We start from the raw sequence: 23,718 nt of genomic DNA, 5'->3' as shown, positions 1-23,718 counted from the left end.
TCATGGTACCAGAACAGTGCATCTTGTAGGTCTAAAAGGCTCATTATAAGAATTTTATTTGACGTGGGGGATAGTACAGCAATAAGAAAATTTAACATTTGAAAGTGGCTGCTCCCAGAACAGAACAATTCAGGCACCTAAAACATCTCAAGCTTGTAGAAGTGGTTACTGCTTACAGGAACTGTCAGCACACTAATGTCCTCAGTATGCTCTTGCTGGCCAAACTGAAGTCACCCATATCATCCAGCCCATCACTGACCTGCAAATAGCAATCTCTTCCTAATCTTCCCAAACTGGAAAAGTCTGCTCCACCTTTAAAGAGTTCAGCCTTGCAAAATTCTCAGCAGTTCCTCAGAATAGCAGAATTCTTAAATTTCAAAGGAGAAAGTGAGTCACATACAGCAGAGGTATTTACTGACACCCACCCAGGGAAATATAAAGCCATACACTTTAATCCAATTGTGTTCAGCAGAGCATTTAAGCACTTAAAATACCTATTAAGCATGATGCCTTGTTTAAATAAGAGATTTTCCAAACACACCTTTTATAGTGAATCAGACCTTTATGGCCTACTGCAAGCCAGCCACAAAAAGCAAGAGTGCCAACCAAAAGCTAAGTACGCTGCCACACCTAAATGAGAATGTAAGCTGTGCAGCAATCGTTTCCAGTTACTGTTTGCTTTGCTTTCCAACCTCCTGCTGCTTCCTGATGTCTGACACATCCATGGGGACCTTCACTGTCAGACCATCCATCGACTTCTTAACGCACACCTGGCAGCCAAGGCGCGATCTGAGAAGAAAACAAGAAGTGAGGCTCCTCTGTTCCCAAATTAAAGGGAGAAATTCCCCACCCACACTGGGATGTCTGGTTCAGGATGGAGTTTTCACTAAAACTCCTTTTAATGATCTGCTGTGCCTCAAGAGAAAGCAGCTCTCAAGGCTATATACAGAACTTATTATAACTATTATATTATAATATACTATAACTATAATACAGAACAAGCCCCATCCCCTTGGAAAGAAGTGCTGCATGGTGAGAATCTGCCTTAGAGGCCTGAGGATCTGCTGCAATCAGCAGGGAGGCTTACGTGTCAGTGAGTCCATATGCCAAGTCCAGCATGTCCAGCTCTTCATCTGAGATGGCATCAAGCTTTTGGAAGGTGTTCTTGTCAAAGATGAGGTGACAGGTAGAGCAGGCTAATGTCCCTTCACAGGCACCTGGTGGAATAACAAGGGAATGACACCAAATCAGGAAAAATAAGGGGGTGAGAGACCATCTTTAGGAACAACATGAGAAAAGGCACTTTAAAAGATCTCAAGCATGTCAAAAGAGATGCTAGGAAACACAACAGATGTATGTAGTTTCCAGCCTGCCTCTTCTCTGGGAGAATCACCATCAGTTTTCAAATTTTTACATCAGCTCTATGCAGCCAAAAGCACTGACAGAGGCTGCTGGAATGCCAGTGGTGACTCTGTGAGGTTACATTGCCATCTCAGCATGGTGAGCCACCCAGCAAGCAGCTGGTGGAGAAGGGAAGGTTGTTTATGGTCTTAGAAAATAGTGGCATATGTACTGGCCCTAACAGCACATGTAGGTATCCTGCTGCAACACCTACCAAATCCATCAATGGCCAAGTTGTGATTGACTACCACTTCCAGCAAAGTCTCCCCTTCTTTGGCTGTGGTTGTAAGTCGCTCTCCATCCCGATTTATAAAATGCACTGTCACCCGATCCTCAGAGCTGTAAGACAAATTTGCAAAAGTCAGGAGTCCACCCTTTTCTGCACATCCACAATCGAGGTATTTGTCTGAGTGCTAGAGACATGGCACTTAGAGGGAAATGTGCATGCAAACACTTTCTCAAAGGATTATGCTATGCACATGGGAAAAAATTCAAATTATCCATTCTCAGTGTCAGATAAATCTGAGTTGCCCCAAAATATTTCCCGTTTTATCAGATGGCCCAGAGAATAAATGTCTGTCTGTACACAAACAAGTACAGGTGCTCTGCATGTGCTACCCCTGCTTGGGCTGGCTGGTAGGGGGAACAGATGTAGGGAGACAGAGCATTTGCAAGTCCCAGGCCTGGGATGTTAATCCTGGGTAGAGTGATGCAATAACAAGCAAATTGCTCAGGATCAAATACTAATCCAGCAAGAAGGGCTGTTGTCATTCATGTTTTGCTTCCCCTTCCAAGGGGATTACTTGATGATTGTTCCTTTTCTGCTGCTTTTTTGTTCCATGAACTGCCCATTCCTTTCCTTAACTCCATCACAGTGAGCTTTCTTGTGGTGAGACACGCCCAGCCCCAGCTTACAGAGCTACTGGGCTGAGTAACTGCCTCTGAACTGATGTGATCCACGCTCAGGAAAAATTGCTAGTTATTTTGACAGCCTGCAAGATTTAATCTGGCCAAGAGTTATGAACATGGCCATCAGCTTCTCTTAATGATAACTTCCAGAAAGGGCATCTAAAAATGAGAGGGGAAACAGCATCCAGTTCATCTCCTCCTGACCAGGCTCTCACACCAATCTGGAGAAGGCTGCTACTTTGACAGCAGTGTTTAGGATTTCTTACCAATACAGTATATTCTGAGACTTGTATTTGGCAGAGAAAGCACATGAGCAAGCACTGTTTTTTTTTTTCTTAGTGTACGTACCAAATGCTCATTTAGATAAAGGAGGTTCCTGTTACCCAAAGGTCCCACCTCCTGTGCTGAAAGAAGGCAGCACCCTGGAGGTAGGTGGGCCTTTTGTCCAGTAACTCTCAGTGTAGCCCAAGTGCCCATCATCCCAAAGCCCAGGGCATTCTCCACTGGCAGAAGCTTCTCTTTCATCAGGCTGACAACATACACCACAGTTTCCTTCAATAAAGACACCTACAGATATTTCTAAATACACAATTTAAAGACTAGTTCTCAATTGTCAAAACAGACTAAAATAATCTGCCTCATTTTTGATGCATCAGAGTAATTTATTCCATTTGTGTGGCAAATAGGCATGTTTCCAGACAATGTTTGGTTTATGTTTATGGGTGAAATAATTTGTTACGCAACAGAAATGGTAGAGTGATAAATTCCATTTAGTGCTGCAACCAAATGGATTTTTAGGCTGAGTAATGAGAGATGACCACCTGCAGAGACTGCTGGATCCAAAAATCCCCAAAGCTGTCGGCACATTTATTCTCAGAAAACTTAATTCCTGTTATCCTTGAGGCACCTAGAGCTTTAGCCAACATTAATTGCAGGAGAATCTCTGCACCAACCTCACACAAATCTAGTTCCCTGCAGTTCCTCTGAGTTCAAAGCTGGCTTTGGCTGCTGCTCTCAGTTATGTGGGACCCAAGACAGCCAAGCTGTAGCCAGGGACAGCACTCAGAGTATCCTGTTAGGTACAAGGAAGGACAGATGCTATCTGCATGACTCTGGATAAGCCTGGCTGCAGAATTCACTCTTCTCAAGAGCAGGGATGATGCCAAACACTCCTGACCATGATGCAGAGAGCACCTTCAAGCAGCTTCCCTCTATACTGGCTGAAGGGAGTATTTAAGGTATTTGGCTGTGTTCTGAGGATTGGTGCCTCTGTTGAGAGATAAACCCAGTCTGATGACTCCTTGTTTTTTACTGTTCAGTTCAGTAACTGACTTGCATACTGGTCTCATTGTCTTTATATCACTCAAATCAGAGCAAGGCTGCTCAAGTGTCCTCTGAAAGACACCTGCTTTGGGTAGCCAAAGCTGGAAACAAAGTCTTCATATTTTTATTTTCTTTACTTTTGAATTTGTTTATTGGTGTTTTTGAAAGAGTGAAAAAATTCCTTTCACATTTTGTGAAGTAATTTTGAACCAGGATTGAAAAAAAAAACCACACCAAAAACCACCAAAATTGGTTATATTAAATTTTGCTTCATTTAGCATCAACTAATAGTTTTACAATGGCATTACTGTCACAGGATACGTGGTCAGAGGCTTGTAAAGATCTTACCAGGATATGATAAATTCAACACTGCAAAATCAGTGTATGCCAATTGATTATTCCCTTTTAAAAAATAAAATCTCAAACCTTTTGTGACACAGGAAAGTGGTGAAGGAGGTTCCAAGAAAGTAGTTCTTCCCCCAACAATGTTTTCCCTAAAAGATATTTTCCAAGGCCATACAAACCAGCAAGATGCCTACAAGTACTGCCAGAGATAATTTCACAAGCAACAAACCAATTAGAAAAAAATCCCATTGATAATGAGTCTTCATAAATCCCACCAAGCAGGGTTATCACTGTGACTTTTCTCTAAGGTCAGATAGCAAAATAGCTTATTGTGTTTTCTGCAATGTTGGTTGGCTCTCTCTCCCTGCCTAGCATTACAGTCTGGCCCAGATTATATTGGTCTAGGAGATTCACAAATTACATTTATTTTATCTTCTCTTCCTGAACTATCCCTGAAGCAGAGAGAGGAAAGGCTGGCAGGGAGCCTGCAGTAGTTCCTGCTGTGGAAATGGGCCAAAAAACTCTTGTGCCTCTTTGTCACCTTCACCAGATGGATCCCAGCTGTTAGCTGTGGCCCCCACAGCTCTGGAGGCAGGACTAGCACTTCTGACAGGTCCCCAAAGCTCCAGGGACAGGAAGCAGCACCTCTGAGGCTGGGTCCTGGCACCATCTTCCTCCCATCAGTGTCTGCTCACCTAAGGTGGTCTCGTCCCCCACATCCCACGGGCCAGGGCTTCGCTGGCCTCTCTCCTCTTCCTGTCTCAGGGCAGGGCAGAGGTGCGTTCCCATCCCTCTGGACTCAGCAATGTAGCGTTTGACTCACCTTGATTCCCCAGGGGCATCCTGGGACCCATGTGTGGAGCTGAAGCCTCTTTCTGGCCACCACTTTGCTGGGCTGTGGTGCTGCTCAGTCACACCACAGAGAAAAATGAAGCGAATTTTGCTCGCGTTCAGTCCCCTCCGCAAGGGCTGCATGAGCCCCAAGATGCCGTGAGCCATCCTGCTGCTGTGGGTGCTGCTCCGTGTCCCCCGAGCTGTCCTTTGATGCAAGGACAGCTTGATTAGGGACTTATACATACAGCTGGGGAGGATGGGGGGGAAGGAAAGGAAAAAAAAAAAGAAAATAGTAGGACAGCCTCCCTGGGGGTGGAGGGAGGGAGGAGGGAAGGGAAGCAGGAAGGAAGGATGGACAAAGGGATTGTGCTTGGATCTTGCTGCAGTCCAGCCCATCAGGGCATGGGAATTGGTTGAAGCACAGGAACATGTGAATCACCTCCACATGCCAGTTTCTGAGCAATGTTCACTTTGTTCTCCCTACAGACTTCCCTTTTAGGAGCCACAACTAAATCAAATTTCAGGAGATATATTCATTGTGATGTCTAATCATACAAGGAGTTGCAAGTTGAGGACTGGGAGAACAGAGAGGCAGGAGCGCTGATGACTGCTGCCTTGAGGAGAGGGGACGCAGTTCCTACAGCAACAGAGTGAAAGCAAAACACAGGAATTCTTCTCTTGACAAGATGGCATCCAGCCACATCATTGCCTTACCCAAAACTGCAGGCTTCCATCTCTAAAATGTGAATATTCACTTACTTCACATGATGGTGATGAGAAGCAGCCACACTTAGCTTATTTGCTAAACTCTCTGCTGAAAAGTACCATAAAGGTGCAGATAACTGTCATTCATTTCATTCTAACTGATAATCCACGCTACTAAGCTTTGAAGCCTTGGAGAAGAAAACTCTTTATTCTCAGAAACACATTTGTTGGTTTAGTCTACCCTCCTCTACAGGGTAAATCAATATGAATCCAAGGGCCAAAAATATAACAAAAGACAGTTTCAGTTCCTGGTTTCTGTTAGTTCTTAACTCAAGAGCCTGAATGGTTCCTTCCACCAAATTAACAGCTCACCATTTGGTAGGATATCTGCTATTACCAAGTTTTATTAATGCAGTAACATATTTGGTAGCCATTATAAGCAAAATATGTTGATACTGAACTCTCTAATCCATCTGTACAGGGGAAAAATGACAGCATAAGATAGAAAATGTCTGCCTCAAAACACACACAGTGTGCTGGATTCATAGTTCTGAAGATAACCAGAACATTTTGGCTTTTTGCCCCAAAATGAAAATTTTCCTCCCAAAGCTTTCAGGTTGGAAGGGTTGGAAAGGGGTCCTTAAACTTTCTGAAAAAAGCATCAATGATATTAAGGAATGCAAGTATTTTCCATAAGCTGGGAAAGAAATATATTCTTCAGTTCAAAGGCAAGAGTTCAAGCATTCAAACACACCCCTCAGACAGCTCCAGTGGAAACAAATGCATGGTCAATGCATAAAGGATTAAAAACAAAAAAAATTCTCAGGTCAACTTTTTCAGGTGGTTTGCTCTCTCCTACAAGCTGCCCCAAATGCTTCAGTCTTCAAAGCCAAATTCTTGAGCTCCATCTCACCCCAAACTTAAAACCACTCTGTGCAGCCTCTGCAGCTGAGAGACTGGCCGGTTCTGCCCTTGCTTTTCAGGCCCTACAGAGGCAGAAGACAGCCCAGTTCCATCTCTCAGCCATTTTCACAGCAAGAAAGCAAGGCTTGCCATGAGAGACACAAGGAGAGGGGCCACAGCACATACAAACCACAAAGCATCTTATCTCTCCAGCAAACCTTGAGTTGAGAGAGATACATGAGATATATGCACAGCAGTTTTCACAGCAAGGACGTTTGTGTGTTTGTCTGGCACTGACTCCTCTCCCTACCAGGAACTCAGAGCACAGCAAGAGACAGGTCAATGTCACCTCATGGAAGAGAGAGAAGTCAGGGATATGAGGAGCAGCAAAGGGGACAACTGCTCCCTGGTGAAAGCAAAACAATTCTGCTGAGGCAGGAGAGATTCAGGCCCTTACATGTTTTGAATAGTCTGTTTTAAGGTCTTTGAAATACTGAGAAAAGACAGAAGCAAAATCTCCTTTTCAGAATAAATCATTGTTCATTTAGCCAAGGCCACAAAAATAGAAAGCTTTGCAAATAACCACCCCTCCCACAAAAAAAATGCAAAACCAGCCAACAAAAAACCCAAACCAACCAACCAACCAAGAAAAAATACCACTGCTTAAAAAAAAACCCAAAAAACACCTCAAGATTTTGCTTCACAGGTCAGCAGGTATTTTATGAGCAGGCCAGACACAGCTGAAAAGAATCTTTAGCTCTGTTTCAAATATGGTTTGGCAGAAACCAACTTCCCAGCAGTTCACATAGGCACATTGCCCCCCACCTCCCCACACTCTGTCAGTGCAGTGGCTATACCCACACATCCAGTCATCTGTTGGCACATGCTGGTAAGGAAGTGGTTTTCTAGCTTGAAATACATCCTCCAATATCTTCTGTACCACACACCAAACGATGTGGTCCTCCCTCTCCCCTGTCTAGGGACTCTCATGCAAATATCCAAAACACCTATGAGCTGCCATTAACTCCATCTCAGCCCCAATTTCTGCACAAGGAAGTAAACACTGAAATCAGCACTGGCCTATTCCAACCAGAAGTTACAAAACACCTTTGCAGCCCTCCACAGCTGAGAAGCATACTTGGATTTTTGAGATACCCAACCCAGCTCCTCTGACCACTGCTAGTTTCTTGCCAGCAGCAGAGCTGCCCTGGCTCAGTCACTGCCCATGCTATTCAGGTGCAGATAGTCCTATGGGGGAAGTCTCAGGGACTGTAGTCAGAGCAGCAGGCACACAGACCCAAGAATAATGAAGATTTCCAGAAGCCAGCCTTCATTCATTGGAAAAGCAAGAATAACTTACCCCTCCCCTCCTACCAAGCTCACTGCCTCACAAACACTCCTGTAGGGAAGCAGGTATGGGCTGCTTGCTGACACAGAACTAAAGCACTGAGCAAAACTAAAATTCACCTTTCCCACTGTCACTTTAAAAAACCATTAACCACCTTTCCTGTTCCAGAGCAAGTTGCTAATAAAAGCAAACAGAACAACTTGTACTGGTTTGACTTTTTGCAAGCCTGCAAGCCCAGACAGAGAGTGTTTCTGCTGCCTCAAAAGAGATGCACTGAGCATAGATCCAGGACAAAGTGCACACACCAAGTGAGCTCAAGTCACAGATACTGCCTCAGAGGTTGGGGCCTGGGGAGAGGACTGTAAATGTGCCTCAGTTTCTACATCTCCCAGACAGGACTGTTTGCACCATTCTAACTTTCCCTAGAGATTCAGCAACCTTCTGAGAATAGCACAAACAAAAGGAGCAAGGACCATATTGTCACCACTGGAAGCAGGAGGGCAGACATGCAATCAGAGATGGGCTGACACTGCAACAAGAAAGCACAATGAATTCACAACAGGGCTTCTGGACAGCAGCCACTTCTGACAATGCAGCTGCTGCCTGGCTGGGTGAAGGCCACTAAGAAATTACAGTGCCCCAGCCAAGACCTTCACTCGCACATGCTTCTCCTTCAAGCATCCAGTCAAGGATGCTTCAAAGATGGATGGGAGTGCAATACTGCTGCATGTGGGGTATAGACAGCCTTCACCTTAACCTCCCAGCTCAAGAGCTGTTTATTTCACACCCCTTCAGTCAAACTTGTTGACTCAGACCAGCCTGCATTTTGTTAAAGGATGATGCACAACCACAGGCTATAGCAATCATGGGGGCTTGTAATTTTTAAATTAGCTCTGCTCACCAGAAAGATGTTTATTAATACCTGCTCTGAGCAAGTGCATTCTTACCAGAAGCTGAAGGTACAGTCTCCTGCCCCTACAAGCATCCAGTATTACTTTTTGCAGTTTCAGCACTACTTTTTCTCTAATATCTCCTCATCTTTCTTCCACTTTTCACTATATCACTCATCCTGACACCTGTCCTGAAAAGCTTCATCTTGGAATTGCTAGTAATGTTTAGAGACCCATCACCTGGAGCTGGATACTCATGTAGGCATGGTTCAGACACAGGAGCCTGCTCCTTTGTCTACAAACTGCATTTGGAACAGCAAACCTGCAAGGCAAAAGCCAGCCTCAGCCTAGCATTTCATACATTGAGGCCCAGACCATTTTTTACAGAATGCATTGGGTTGGAAGGGGTAAAGATCATTTAGTTCCAATCCCCTGACCATGGGCAAGGATGCCACCCACCAGACCAGGTTGCTCAGGGCCTCACCCAACCTGGCCTTGAACATTTCCAGGGATGGAGCATTTTTCTTACAGAAATTATTTTTCTACAAGGGAGACATTAACATCACATGTGGCATCAATTTGCATATGGGCATGCAACAGTTATGGGTTGACATCAGTCACAGAGGAATTCTGTTCTCTGCCAGTTGTCACATGCTCTGAGATTAAATGCCCTGCTGTAAGACATTTAAACTACATAGCCAAGATTGAGTTATGCACAGCTGCAAAGCTGGCAGGGAACAGAAGAGTCATACTGATGGTACAGGGCAAACAAGCCATGCCTCAGGTGCTCTCTGCTTTCTCACTTGCAGTCTGACTTTGTGGGTGCTCAAGCAGCTGCCATACAAATGCCTATAATTATCATACCTTACTCTGTACATTGTACTACCAACCTTGGGATGCTGGAAAAATGCTTGTGCTTTCCTTCAAACATATTATCTTGAGCAAGAAACTAATAAGCTGTTTATCAACCTAGCAAAATCCCTACAGGGCTTGTCTGCATCAAAACAAATCAGAATTTGAAGACCATGCCCTTGCAATTCCCTGCTTTAGAAAGAACAAACAAGAGAAGGAGGAAGCAATCAGTCTTACTTCTGCAGTTACTTTGTCCTACTTGGACTCAGTGCATCTCAGGCCAAATGCATAAGTCTACCAAACAGATTGAACTTAATGAGTATTTTATTCTACGGAGTAACTTTGGCTTTTCTTTAGAGTTCTTAATAAATTGCACTGCTTAATAAAACAACATTGCAAAAAGATGGTGTTTATAGACCCCCCAGCCTTCTGAGAGCCTTTCATGCTCTAGTCTGCCCCATCCCACAGCCAAAAATAGCTGGGCCCCAAACATATGTAGATATAGTCTAAACTGGATCTGAAACATCCCAGACAGACTAGCAAATCCAACAGAAGCTGCCTACAAAAATTAGAAGTTTAATGCAAATTTCTGATCCTAAACTACAGAATGCCTTACAACAAACTAGAATAGGGTGGTGAGAATTTTTTTTAACATGGTCCTGTACAGAAGCAGCCCTCAGCCTTTAATGCTCTACACTTCCATTTCTTCAAAGACAAACTGAATATAGATATACCTAAATTGAGAATTACTAAGCCTCAGGCCTCTAAGGTAACAGCCACTGAGAAGCAAGGGCACTAGAAACAGCAGGAACAGGATCAACCTTTCCAGAACAGTGCAACCTTCAACTGAAAGCTGCTGTAGCATTAAAGGAGATAAGCAATTGGTTGAGTGCTCAGGTTTTTTGAATCCTGGCAGGAAGGAACAAAAAAAACCACTCACCTGTAGAAACTGAATCCAAGCCATGCCTGGTGGGGATTGCAGAAGCCTCTATTGCTCAACACATCATGTTTTGTTGATAGAGAAGTTCAGGTCTCTTCCCCAGCACCAGATCTCTGAGCACTAACGAGTTCCAATAAAGTCTCCCCTTATTCTGCAGTGCAGCAACGATTAGGCAGAGGTTCTGTGAGGTCCCTCTTCACAACCACAAAGAAAGCAGCTGCAAATAAAGATCACACAGTCAATTAGCAGGAAGGTGGCAGCAGCCACTCATCCCTTCTGGGACCCATCCATGGGGAAACAGGTAGAGACAGCCACAGCAAGGCAGCCGTGAAGGAAACTGTGCCAAAATGCCCAGTACAGGCTGATGGCAGTACAGACTTGGCAGGGTGTCCATGCAAGCAGCAGCACCAAGGCCCAGCCACCCTCTCCAGACTAACCTGGATGCACACAGGCCTGGGCTCAGCCCAGCAGGAGCTCACCCACAGCAGCTCCATCCCCTCCGTCTGGCCAGTCCATTTGCAAGTTGAACATTTATACTCAGTGCCTCCACAAAGAAGTGTCAGTTCCAGTACTGTTTCCAGCTGGATGGCTGGGGAGGGGGAAAGGGCTGTTACTGAAGCAGTTCCTTTTCAGAGTGCAAGGAAGATCTCCTTACTTGCAGGGGAGTTCCCAGGCTGACCTCTGGGCACCACAAGGTGGATCTGCTCAGCTATGAGACACAGCACTGCATTTAAAGCAAACCTTAAGTAACCAGCCAGACACAATCTGCTGAATTTCTCTGAACTTTATTGGCACTTCAGGAAGAACAAGGTATGGATTTTAACAACTCCTCTGAACAAAAAAAATGTGTCTTAATCAAGGTTCTCTCTGTAGATAATCACATGGACCCATGAATTACTCCACAACCTTAAGGAATTGATGTTTTATTATAATCCAGTAAAACAACTGGTCAAAAACCTTCAACATAATTTACAGCAACAAAAAATAAAACAAGAAAAAATAAGCCAGGCAACATGTGATAAAGTATTTCCCTCCCCCCACCCCCAAGAGGAGTAGTTATCCAATTAAACTGGAACAAGAAGAGGAAGAACAATTCACTGTATTCTAACAAATAAAAAATGTGTCTACAAATCTCACCATAATACTGAAAGCTTCTTACATTAGTTTTCTTGCAAAATATCATCTTTATAATACAGTATACATTTCCAAGGGAACGAGAACCATAAACATACCCTCCATCCCTTGACTAATATTTTCTAATTGTGCATAGCTAGAAATATTGAAATCAAATATCATTAGATACCACTGGAATATAATACTGGTTAAAAAGAAGGCAGGGCTGAAACAACTACAAAGAGTTAGGTGGACTCACTGGCACAAGCCGTTCTATTCCTTTATTGGACCATGTGGAATTAGAACGTTTAAAAAAACCATATAAACAGAAGTCATGCCAACATCATAACACATGAGAGCTCAGCAGTGTTGTGTGACCCATCAAAGCAGAAAAGGTTTACTGGTTTATCATTTGAACACATATTCCAGGCACCATACATCAGCTTGTTAGGAAATTATTAAAATATTAGATAGGCTTTTCTCCCCTCAAATGCATCAATAGTTGCCATGGACAGAGCAGAAGTGCTGAGAACCAGCTTTAAAGCACCAAAACAGAAGTTTAAAGGTTGTCTGTTCCCCAGTAATGAGACTCACACAGAGCCAATGCCAATCACCTTCAGTACAGAAATACACAAATACATTCTGACAAATTTAACTGCAATCTTTCATTTGTGACTTCCATGGTACTGAGGCATATTTTTCTTGGTCTTGCCATGTCATGTGTCCCCCAAAAGCACTCTGTGTCCAGGGGAGAGAAGGGGACACTCACATGACACACCTGGATGTTTAAGAACATAGGTTGGCATGTTGCTTCTAACAGAGGTTGGCTGGTATTTGTATGAATCTCCACACAGACTTGCATTGCTTTCAAAAAATAAAGTAACACAGAACTGGTGAGGTTGTTTCCAGCCACCCAAGGAATTCTTGGGGAAATACTGCAGTTTGTTAACACTATCATGAACATTTATTGTTTGGCACAGTCCCCCCTTTTGCCCTTTTTCATACACCAGGGAGCTGAAAATGCTGCAGTTTTCAGATGTTTTCCTTCTATCACCATTACCAGTAACATCATACCAAGGGAGAATCAACAAAACTGAGCAAGTGACAAAACTTGGGATTATGCTAGGCAAGAAAATAAATCCCAGGCTAGCCTAATGACTTCCTATAGGGACAGGCTAATCCAAGGAGGGCAAAACAAAGGAGGACTTCACTTTATGTGGGACCCATTTTTAAGATGACTCTCCTGAAGGTTAACTGTTCATTTTATGAGGGATCAAGGCAACATTCAATACAACCCTGAGCATACATGGCTATTTCCTCCACAGAAATGGTAGGGAGGATTCTTGGTAGCTACAGCATGGACAGCTTGGATGACAGCTTGGAGGTGATGGTTATTACCATAACTGGCACAAGCAGCTCTCAGGACCAGTCTCACAACCATTTGTATCCCATTTCTAAGAGAAAGCCTTCTGTTCTCAAAGCTACAAAAGGCCAAAGCATCCTTCTGGGGAAGGAAAAGCACTTTAGCCAGGGATGTGGTAGACTGCTAGTGAGGACTAAGAAAGCAATTGGACAAGTGCCTCAGGATCCTCTCCCCTCAAATGCTGCTTGAAGCCAGGAAGACAGATGCAGTCTTGTACATGACCCAGATATGAAAGCAGTTTTTGGTCCCCAGCTGCTGATCACTTTTTATGATTGCATCTAGTTTAAACTAAAGGTATCTGAGCTACAGTAGATCTATACACAGTCATAAGGCACCAAGGACTATGTGCTAAAAAGGCCTCTTATGAAAAAACCTGAAATCTTGTTCATGTAACTAGAAAAGTATCTATTCAGCAAGGGAAAATACAGCTACAATAATTTTTAGTCTTTTACATTTCTACCTCCCACTGTAGGTTTTCATTGGAAAACCAAAAAGGAAGGCAGTGTACTTTAGCTATCTCTGCCTCACTGGTTACATTGAAGTTGGACAAATGATAGTGAACAAAGCCATTGACCAGAGACAAAACCTCTGGAAAACAGAGAATTCAAGGCTTCAAACCACAGTGTATCAGTGGAAATATTCCAAAGGCCTCCTCATGATTAGGAAATTCAAAGCTCCATCATAAAACAACCAAAGGTAACACTAGCAGGAACACCACAGAATCTGTTTGGTCTGCTTATTTTTGTAGGACAAAAGCTTTGGTCTTTTAGAGAGAAAGTCCATATTTTACCTTCAATCCTTCTTCCTAAGATCCAGTCTCCCCTTTTTAACTACATGATTCAGACTCTGGGTTAAGTCAGAAATTCAGACCCTGGCTACTAAGTTTAATCCTGAAGCTTGCACAGTTAGTAGGAAGGCAGAGTGTCAGAGAGTCAGCTCTTGACTGTATATAACGCAGTACAAGTATCTGCTGGTCTCCCCACACGATGGGAGAAGACAGCAACACAGCCACCTCAGTGGGCAAACCCAGCACACTAAGACTTTACCCCAAGCCAAACAACTTCAGATTTGCCCCAATACATGTTTGCTTTCCCAAGCCACCCCAGGCAGACATAATTACTATTCTTTCTTCTGTCACTTAACTCCAGCATTTGCCCAAAACTTGATAAATAAGACCATGGTCACTCTTCTGTAGTGGTTCCAGCATAGCACGATTATGAGTGAATGATGGGAGAGGATGGGAAAGAGGGGAGAAGAGAGTGCAGGGCAGCAGGTGCAGGGGAGAGTTTACATGGACTCAAACTCATCAATGCGCTGCTTGGTGTTACCCTGCCGAATCTGACGGAGGGTCTTGTACTTGTCTCGGCCTAGGCGCATGTTCTCAGCGTGGATCATATCATTTGCTGTCTTCTTGGTTTCATCCCGAGCGTTTGCCAGCTCTGAGGAAAGAGCCTTTGGAGGAGGAGAAACAGACAGCAACAGGTTAGTACATGCCAGAGACTCAAAGCTGGACAAGAAGATTTCCTGCTGATCCTCCTAAAGATTCGGTATCTACAGAGACAGGAAACAGAAAAGCCCCAGTGTATTCTTCTGGGCAACCTGCTCTAGCTGACCTTGCTTGAGCAAGGAAGTGGGACTAGATGACTTCATGGAGGCCCCTCCATGAACCTAAACAGATCTATGATTTTGTGGAAGTTGTTAATATTTCTCCCTAACATTTGAAGGTAGAAAACATCAGGCAATCTGTCATGGCACCTATTGATCTTCATTTAGCACAGGTAAGAAAGATTGTCTCCAATGTCTGTACTTTAAAAGAACGGCCATGTGGAGGATCCCTGAAGACAGCAGAAGCATCTCGCAGAATTTGAGGAATTACTAGCTTTCCACTAAAAGAAACCTGCTGCAGAGGATGAAATGCACCTCTACCCCGCTGTGTGTAATCACCACAGTACAATACAGAATGAGCAAAGCTTGGTGCAGCACAGGCAGCACAATTAAATGCTTGGAATTGAACACCAGAACACTGGAGTTCCTCACAAGATGGTGCAGTAGTGCTGTCTCTGTGCTGAGCCCTAGTGGGTTACTCCAGGGTTTTGCAATGCAGAGTTTTGCAATGCAACCCAGACTCGACAGTTAGAGACAGCTTCTGGATAGGAATCAGACCAAATTCTTCAATTCTTTGCAGCCAGGGCTATGAACAGCTGTCAGGTGGCTGGCAATACTCACACAAAGAACACTACATCTGACACATGCTACTTGTTGGCACTGCTTCAAAATACTACACTGCTTCCAGTAAAATGGAAGTCAAGTGCCAGGAGACAAGATCTGCCTCTCTACTCAATGGTTAAGCAGCTATCTGGCACAATCATCCATCTTCCCCCCTCAATTTTTTTAAAATAACAGTAATACCTTCCAGCTGCAAGAAATGTTGAGAAAAGTAGAAGCTGCAGCCAGCCACACACACAATCTGCTGCCAGCTTCTTACCTTCAAGTGTTTCTGGACCCGCTCGTTCTTCTCTGCCTCAGTGGTGCGCTCCTCCTCACTGCGGTCCTTGATGGTGGCCTCTGACCGTAACTCAGCACTGGCTTCTGCTGCATTCTCATCCTGCTCATCATCATGCTCATTCTCAGAGTGCATGGGTTCAGTGACATGAGGGGTGCTCATGGCAGTCTTCAACTCCTCTTTGGTCTTCTCTAGGTCCTCCTGCACCCTCTGTGCCTGCAGTAGGATATGCCATAGTGAGTCAGTCGGTATAATCCTGATGAGACTTGTCACAGAAGCACCACTTGGTGCTTGTTACAGAAAACCTTGCACCTCTGAAGGGGAACATTCCCAAGCTACTCAATCACCATCATTTGCAAAATTTTCTGCTGGATAATACTTCAGAGGTTTGAAGAATGGCTACTGTTAATGGAAAATGGGCTACAGGTCTAATTAGTCAAAAATTGCTACATGAAGTTAGAATAAATCACCCATTCCATGGAGAAAACCAAAGCTGTGTATTTACAGTAGCCTCAAGCTTGCAAGCATAGAGTCTAGTGTGGAATCTAGTGCAGTAGTTTAGGTTACAACCCAGAACAAAGAACAATTCCACAAAAAGTATGCCATTTGCTCAGAATCTGCTTTACCTTATACTGCCACTCCTGGGCCTCGCTCTCCTTCTTCTGCCTGGCCAGCTCCAGCTGTGTGATCCTAGCTGTGAGTTCTGCCATCTCAGCAGCCTGCAGAAGAAAGGCTTTTAGTGGAAACAAAACCCAAGGTACTTGCTAAATGAAGCATTTAGTTCAAGTCTTGACTGAAAACACATCTTTTCAGTAAGAAGAAAACCTTCCTGTTAACTTCAGTTCCACCAGTATCTCCATGATGAAAGAGGAAATAAAGCTAAAAAAGTTTTGTATTTCATTGTTGGGGTTTTGTTTAGTTGTTGGGTTGGTTCTTTTTCCTTCTCCCCAGAACAGAGCTACAAAAATCAGTTGTTTGAGTCCAAACTAGGGAAAGCAACAATTTATCATTATCACATAGAAAAAAAGGCAAAAAGCAATATAAATCTACTGTACAAATACATTTGTATTTACATGTCTTTTCATCTAATTGAGGATAAAAATGAGAGGACTTATAAATATAGTGCTTCCTCCCTATATTCATAGCCTGGTTTGCCTCAAAAGCTTAGATGCATCACCTTTTACTGTTTTTCCTACTTGGTTTTCAGTTCACCAACTTACCAACTGTTCCTGGGTCTTTTGTTGATCATGGGATGCTCTCAACAAGGCCTCCTTTGCCTCTTCTGCTTCTCTACGTTCCTTAGCCAGTTTCTCTGCTTCCTCCTGAGCTCGTTTTCTCTCCTGTTCCAGCTCCAGAGCTCTGCGGGTCTGTTCTTCCAATTCTGAAAAATAAGGGAGCACATTTCAAGACAGATCAAGTAAAGAACAGCAGTAGAAGAGGAAAGTCTGTCTGGATAAGGGTTTTCCTTCAGAGACAACTAAAGGAGGAACACAAGCAAGTGTCCCCTTTCCTCTCCTTTACATTTTACCTGGAACTGTAAGACTAGAAGTCAGGCCCACCCATCCCAAATTTACATACCTAAAGGCAGGGAAGCAGTCAGTATTTTGCCTGGGACACACCACACTAACTCTAGCCAAGCAATTAATTAGTAAATCACCACAGCAATGGCTGGTGTGACCCCTGCTACACTTTTTGACTCCTTCCTCTACAGATATGCTGGGATAAAGCTTCCAACCAGCACAGGAACAATGGCAAGGTACTTCCTCTGCCCAGGGAAACATCTTGGCTGTTACTCATTTCTTTAATGCAAATCTTTTTTCAGCAACTGCATGTGGAGGGCTTACATTCAGCTTCAGAAGGCTAAACCAGTTAGCACACAACACTGGAGAGACAAATTACTCAGAGATGCTCATAGCTTTACTGTTTGAGCCCTTCTCACTCAAGACTATTCATCATCAAAGGAAACACTGAAAGATTTCCTACTACCTTGCTGAGCTTTCTTGGTTTGCTCCTCAATTTGCTTGAGTCTCTCCATCAGCTCCTCCTTCTCACGCTCAATCTTCTCCTTCTCCTTTTCTGCCAATTCCCTCTTCTTCTTCTCATTCTCCAGCAGGGCTCTGATGGAAGGAAGTCACAATGTAATTTCAAACCAGCTATCACCCAAATTGGAGCACTTCCTAGTAAACACACAAAAAGAGCACACACAAGATGTGCCCTACAGCATTCAGATAATGAGCTTTATTCTAAATGTACCCCTTTATAGAAGTGCAAAGATGAAAAGCTCTGGTGGCATTCATCTCAATAACAAGTTCATAACAGCAATGTTATAAGGGAAATCTCCACATTTCAAGGTCTGTATTAGTCCCATCAAATGGACAGACAAATCTTTAAGTCCAAGAAAGTAATGGGGAGTCACATTTGTGATGAGTACCATTACTATCAACCCATTAGACCTACTGAAGCAAAAAGGAACCTGCTCTACTTTTGGCTCAAGCAGATTAAGGTGCTTCCAGCCATTTATCTAGCACATGATGCTACTTATGCAGTGATTAGTCACACCCAGGTTACTGAGAACCCTACCAACCTCTCCATCTGTTTCTGATGTTTCTCTTCCCGAGCTTGTGCCTTCATCTGCTGCACCTCAATGGTGTCTGGTTTACGTCTGCGCATGTACAGCTCGTGGTTCCCCATGCAAAGTGCCAAGATTCGTTTGTTAATCCGTAACCGAGGGGCATAGAATACAAAGTCCTTGGGACAAGAAAAAGGCAACATTAGACCTGTTCCTTCAGCATTAGAAGCCCCTTGTGTATGCACTATGCTCCCAAGACCCCGAGCTTTTCAGAGTTGCCAGCCAGCTTTTCTTAATAACGACTAATTCACTGGTGATGGACACTTCTTTCTGGAGTGGATTTCAACCTGACAAACACACCCAGGGCAGGAGCACCCAATGGGTCATTGCAGCGTTCTGGGTTTCGCTGTAACACATCCCTAGCACCAAGCACACAGGGTCTTAGCATCACCATTTCATTACAAACACCAACAGGGCTGGTTTACCAGGCACACCGAGTCCCTGCCTTCTCCCACCTTCCTTCCCACTTCAGTAATCTGTACAATAGCCTGGCCAGCCACATTGAATGTAATGTCTTGGCTTATGCCAGAAAGGGTGTTAAATGTTACAATCAATGGATAAGTAACTTTGCTCTGTTAAAAAGGAGCAACAGCAGCAGGGAAATACTTTCAAGCAGCAATAGAACAAGAATGACCAGAAGAACAGAAGGTACTGGCTAGCACAGGAAATTATTAGGCCTTAAAGATGAAAGCAATTACATTCAATATAAATTTGCAAGGAAAAAAATTTCCAGCCTACCCTACAAAATGACCTAAAGCTTCTACTTTAAGTAAAGGAAAAACCTGCAAAGGATCATTGCACGTGCTATTAAAGCCAACAGGTTGCAAAGGAAGCATCCACAGCTAACAGAGGTACCTCAGACCCCTAACTGTATTCTCAGAGAATCTGAACAGTCTTAGGAGAATCAGAAACCCTAAAAAAAGAGCAGCTCCCTGCCACTGACCTTAAAAGCTTAAGCTTACATTAAATGTTTACCCTCTTAGCCACAAAAAAAAATCCTATCACTTGACTACCCTGAACAGGTCTCCCTGCTTACATCAGCATTAATGCTATTGATGAAAAGTTTCTGTGCAAAAAAACCCAAAAAAAACCCCAAAACCAAACCCACAGAAATTGTTCAGCTAAAAAGCTGAAGGTTTAATATATTAATATGAATCTTGCTTCTTACTGGTGCTTTCTTGTCGATAGGCTTTATGACAAATTTCTTGTCATTGAATGAGATATTTCTGATCTCACTCCAAGGGAATCCAATTTTCGGTGTTAGCCTACAGAAATGGGAAGCAAAAAGAAAAGAGAGCCCAAAGTCATTCCAAATTCTTGACTTAAGAGTATAAAGCTCAAAATTATACCAAATCCACCCTCATATTTCAGTGCTCTTATGGTAGTTGAAATTAGCAGACAAAATTAGTCTCGCAGATGAAATATAAACATAAGCAGTTTTTCAATCCCACTTTTTTGGGTTTTTTAAATGAAAAACAGAACTGGAGAATGCATCTATAGCAGGAAGACTACAGATACAAGTGAAACTATCTTGAAAAGATTTGCCAGTTCCTTGTATTTGCTGGTCCAAAGAAGCACATTTTTTTGATTATTCTGGCAATGTCAAAAACACAGCCAAAAATGATACAGAAATTGTGGAGTTTAGTTAAAGATTTGAATTCCAGGAGATATTGATTTAATATTGGAAAGGAGCTGAAGGCAATGATGAAAAGAGAGGGGTTTATTACCTATCATTCTGCTCATAAATGTTGAGTCCAAGAGCATCTACACCTAGCCAGAGCTCAGAGCCTTTCTTGTTCTTAATGCTGAAGTAGTTCACACCGTACATTTCCAGATCCTGTGCAATTTTCAGGTACTCCAAGACAGCATCTTCTCTGCAGCATGTAAAAAGAAAGCAGATACTCTTTTTTGAGTCTTTAAGCCATTAGAGCCAGAAGGTGCCATCTTCCCACATGGACAGAGCAGCAACAAGCTGGCAAAGGTTCAATCCTACTAGATCCTACTAGATAATTATGAACTCTGCAAACTCAGTCTTGTTTTACTAGGAACAGCCACCTGATGTGGACCAGCAAGAGCAGGGGCACATGAACCTAGTTACCCTGAGCAAAATAACAAAGAATGCTAACTCACCCTGAAGCAAGTCACAGATTTTCATATGCATTCGTACGTTACACACTAACACCACTTGAAATACAGCAGTTTCACATTGCATCAGTTACCTAATCATTCCTCGATGTTCCTCATGCCACACCTGGATCCTCTCCTCCCACTGGTCCTTGTTAAGCTTGTGCTGCTCCAAAACCCTAGAAAGAGCATATATGGGATGTTTAAAACCAAGCACTACATATATGCATACACACAATCACTCTGTAATAATGCTTCATTAAATACTCCATGGGCATCAGAGTTTCCCCACAAAAATATTCCAAGAAATACAGTTTTATTAAAAGGTTAGATAGACACACAATGGTCAGTATTGAGACTTGTAACAAATGACAAATTTTATTCAGTTTTGCTTCTCCTTATAGTGTATTTTGTTTTGGAGCTTCTCTCACTACTTCTGATTAGAGTTTCAGAGTAGCAATAGGAAATTTAAGGTTAAAAATAATTGAATAGTAATCTAAATGCCCAAAGCAGCACAAGGCTTTGTTTTATTCTGAGCATTGCAATCAAAAGACCTCCTTCATTTAAAGAAAAAAGAAATTAATAAATCACAAACCCCTTGAGACTGAGAATGTCTAAGACTGTCCAGGTTCACTTGCCTTTGTGGGAGCAGTTTATCACTAGCAAGATAGCCAGACTTGTGCACATCTTTGTTGAAGTCTCCGTATTTGGACTGGACAGCATAAGAAGCCAGGAGGACAGCTGTTTCTGGAGGACAGTAAATGTCATCATTCAGAATTGCCTCCTTCACTTGGAGAAAGAAAAGGCGCTGTGTGATGTCCTGGATCAGCTCTTCTGCCACATCTTCTGGGTAGAACTTGGCACGGAATTTGAAAAGCAGGGGGCTTTCTTTACGTACGTCCTGTGCTGTTACCTGGAACAGAGTTAGCAGATTTTATAACCTAGGTTCCAGGTGCAGGGAAACACATTACAAACACAAAGATAAGCGTGCACTAGACCAAATATTTCTCCTTTCCAATGCAGAAGAGAGAGGGCAGAAAACCAAGGATTTTCAGTTACTTACTACTAAATACCTCATCACATCTCTTCACTGGACTTACACAAGCCAGTAGTTATGACCAGTGGTAGCTAAGTTACTTTCCAGGTTTCTCCCCAACCAAGATGCTCACATGAGCACAACATCAGCCTTTTACCAGGAAAGGTATCAGATCTGGCCTGGTAACAAACAGAGCTAGATGCAGGACCAGGTCAGGTAGCACAACTCCTCAAACCTGGAGAGAGACTGTGTGGACACACAACACCAATTCACTGATCTTGCAGTCTTTGAGGTGCATGGACAGGAAAGAAGAGATCCCTGACAGAAGTATGGAGGTCTGAATTTGGCCCTGCACTCTCGGAGAAGAGAACAAGGAGACTCAAAATCTTGGAGCAAACATACCTTTTTGTTCAATTTTAGCCATGTTGAGAAACCCTTGGTGTCCTGATACTGAAGTCCAAAAAACCAGACCTCTCGCAAACCAATTGTCTTGACAACCTGAAAGAAAGATGATTATTAGCAAGATGCCCAGATGGATTGAACTAACCAGTGGTTGAGAATGTGTTAAAGGTAAGTTCAGACAAAGACGGTGCCCTGACCTCCCGCCTCTCCTGCTGCAATGCACAGAAAGATGATTGGGCATCTTAGAGGTCTTAAGTAGATGTGTGTAATATTATTTCTTCTCCTTCAGCTCTTTAAGGCTTGTGGCTATTTATAAACAACAGCTGGGATATTATTTTTTTCAGCTACTTATAAGCCAGCATGTAAAGCCAAAATACAATGTAACAGCTCTGACAGGTTTAGTAACTGGCAGGAATGAGGAACACAGCTCCATTTTCAGGTACACCCCACACTTACAATGCAAATGTACTATTCCTGGCAAGTCATGAATCTCCCTGCTAGGCTGTGCTACTTTAAGATTTGTCTCTACTCCACTGATAGCTATAGAAAGGCCTTTCATACAGCTCTTTACTGAGCAGCACCATTAAGAGGAAGTGCAGAGGCTAAATCCATATGCTATCCCTTGTGCCAGGACAAAGAGCCACCAGACATTAACTACACCACTATGTAAGCTCTCTCTGTAGTTACTTCCCCAGCACATCAGGCATGCTATGTAAATAAGAATTAAGGCTTTAAAGATGTGTTGTGACAAGAGACAAGAGCCTCATGGTGGGGCAGCAAGACTACTGCAGTACAGTGCCACTGTTGGTTAAAAGGAGGGGGAAGTTTCTCCAAAGTCCTGAGTGCTATCAGGCCATGCCCCTTTGTACACTGAAAAGCCTGGGACATGCCACATGGTGCAGCAAGCCCACACAGTGAAGCTTCCCCACACCCCTCACAACCAGAGGTTGGTCTCATACTGACAAACAAGGCACCCTCTGGTCACCTCCATTACTGGACAAAAAAGGGGAAGGAAGAAGACATCTGTCTTCAGGTTGACTTGGTTCCTGAAGTATGACTCTGTCAACTGTTTTCACATACTATTCAACTCAGAGCTTCCCCCTTTCAAAGGGGCCAACAATAAATGCAGAGACTCAGACTTGCCCTAGGAAAACCAGCTGCCAGGTCAGTTGATAGAATTTTGTACTGCCCAAAGGTGCACTCTGTTCCCTTCTGATGTGGCCTCTACTTTGGCAAGATACAGCACCAAAGACTTATGTTTCCCACAAATATCACTAATTAGATTGTTTAGGGCTTGGATCAGACATTTCTGCTGGCCTTTCAAAGCAGCATTAGGGCCTTTGCTCCTTTCAGGCAGAAAAACCAAATCCAGTTTTCAGCAGAGGCATGCCATTGGTGGCACACACCGAGACAAAACCTACACTAGGTCATGTAGTCTATGTACATCATCCCACGGGGGTTCCTGAAATTATTCAGGCTGTCCTTACTCAAACATGAACTGGAGAGCTGGGCTAGAGCACCTGCAGATTTGGGGGAATGTAGGTCACTTGTGCATCACACAGCAAGATACACACAGCTGAGAAGGTTTTTTGGAGAAGAATCAGGGTTTGCTATATACATGAACTTTTGGTCATTGATAAGAAAGATATTAATCTCTAATATTAAGATACTAGAGAGGGTCCAAAGGGGGCAAAGAAGATGAAGGGCCTTGAGGGGAAGCCCCATGAAAGGCAGCTGAGGGCACATGGCCCATTCAGCCTAGAGAAGAGGAGACTGAGGGGGGGGACCTCATCACAGTCTACAACTTCCCTCGTGACAGGAAGAGGAGGGGCAGACACTGATCACTTCCCTGTGGTGACCAGTGACCAAACCCAAGGGAATGGCCTGAAGTTGTTGGGGAAGGTTTAGGCTGGATACCAGAAAAAAGGATTCCTCACCCAGAAGGTGGCTGGGCACTGGAACTGGCTCCCCAGGGAAGTGGTCATAGCACCAAGCTTGACAGAGTTCAAGAAACATTTGTACAATGCTCTCAGGCACA

General features: G+C 43.5%; 2 protein-coding genes across 2 annotated transcripts in view; both read right to left on the bottom strand.

Annotated features, from left to right (window-relative positions):
- Positions 1-23: 23 nt before the first annotated feature.
- On the bottom strand, positions 24-5,082 carry LOC111928620 (adrenodoxin-like). The gene is made up of 4 exons (XM_023925992.2): positions 4,802-5,082; positions 1,616-1,740; positions 1,088-1,217; positions 24-789 (listed from the first exon to the last, which is right to left on the bottom strand). Exons 1-4 carry the CDS (start codon positions 5,053-5,055, stop codon positions 669-671), a joined length of 630 nt encoding a protein of 209 aa, XP_023781760.2. The 5' UTR covers positions 5,056-5,082; the 3' UTR covers positions 24-668.
- A 6,137-nt stretch (positions 5,083-11,219) lies between these two features.
- MSN (moesin) overlaps positions 11,220-23,718 on the bottom strand; it is a 41,375-nt gene continuing 28,876 nt past the window's right edge. Inside the window, exons 3-13 of the mRNA XM_086850460.1 lie at positions 21,681-21,776; positions 20,881-21,155; positions 20,338-20,421; positions 19,846-19,992; positions 19,287-19,383; positions 18,074-18,237; positions 17,476-17,606; positions 16,710-16,870; positions 16,116-16,208; positions 15,472-15,705; positions 11,220-14,438 (exon numbers count right to left, since the gene is read on the bottom strand). Coding sequence (XP_086706586.1) covers positions 14,274-14,438; positions 15,472-15,705; positions 16,116-16,208; positions 16,710-16,870; positions 17,476-17,606; positions 18,074-18,237; positions 19,287-19,383; positions 19,846-19,992; positions 20,338-20,421; positions 20,881-21,155; positions 21,681-21,776 — 1,647 coding nt within the window. The 3' untranslated portion in view covers positions 11,220-14,273. The remainder of the gene's footprint in view (positions 14,439-15,471; positions 15,706-16,115; positions 16,209-16,709; positions 16,871-17,475; positions 17,607-18,073; positions 18,238-19,286; positions 19,384-19,845; positions 19,993-20,337; positions 20,422-20,880; positions 21,156-21,680; positions 21,777-23,718) is intronic.

This window comes from Cyanistes caeruleus, chromosome 14 (assembly GCF_971803275.1).
Source record: "Cyanistes caeruleus chromosome 14, bCyaCae1.hap1.1, whole genome shotgun sequence".
NCBI classification, from domain to species: Eukaryota; Metazoa; Chordata; class Aves; order Passeriformes; family Paridae; genus Cyanistes; species Cyanistes caeruleus.
This window is presented reverse-complemented; position numbering and strand designations above follow the sequence as displayed.

What these genes read in the sequence shown, in the direction of transcription:
- LOC111928620 (XM_023925992.2), bottom strand. Translation starts at nt 5,055, where the DNA reads ATGTATAAGTCCCTAATCAAGCTGTCCTTGCATCAAAGGACAGCTCGG. An exon ending in CTTGGCCATTGATGGATTTG is followed by an intron (nt 1,218 to 1,615) that starts GTAGGTGTTGCA and finishes TTATTCCACCAG; the next exon opens with GTGCCTGTGAAGGGACATTA. An exon ending in GCATATGGACTCACTGACAC is followed by an intron (nt 790 to 1,087) that starts GTAAGCCTCCCT and finishes TTTTCTTCTCAG; the next exon opens with ATCGCGCCTTGGCTGCCAGG.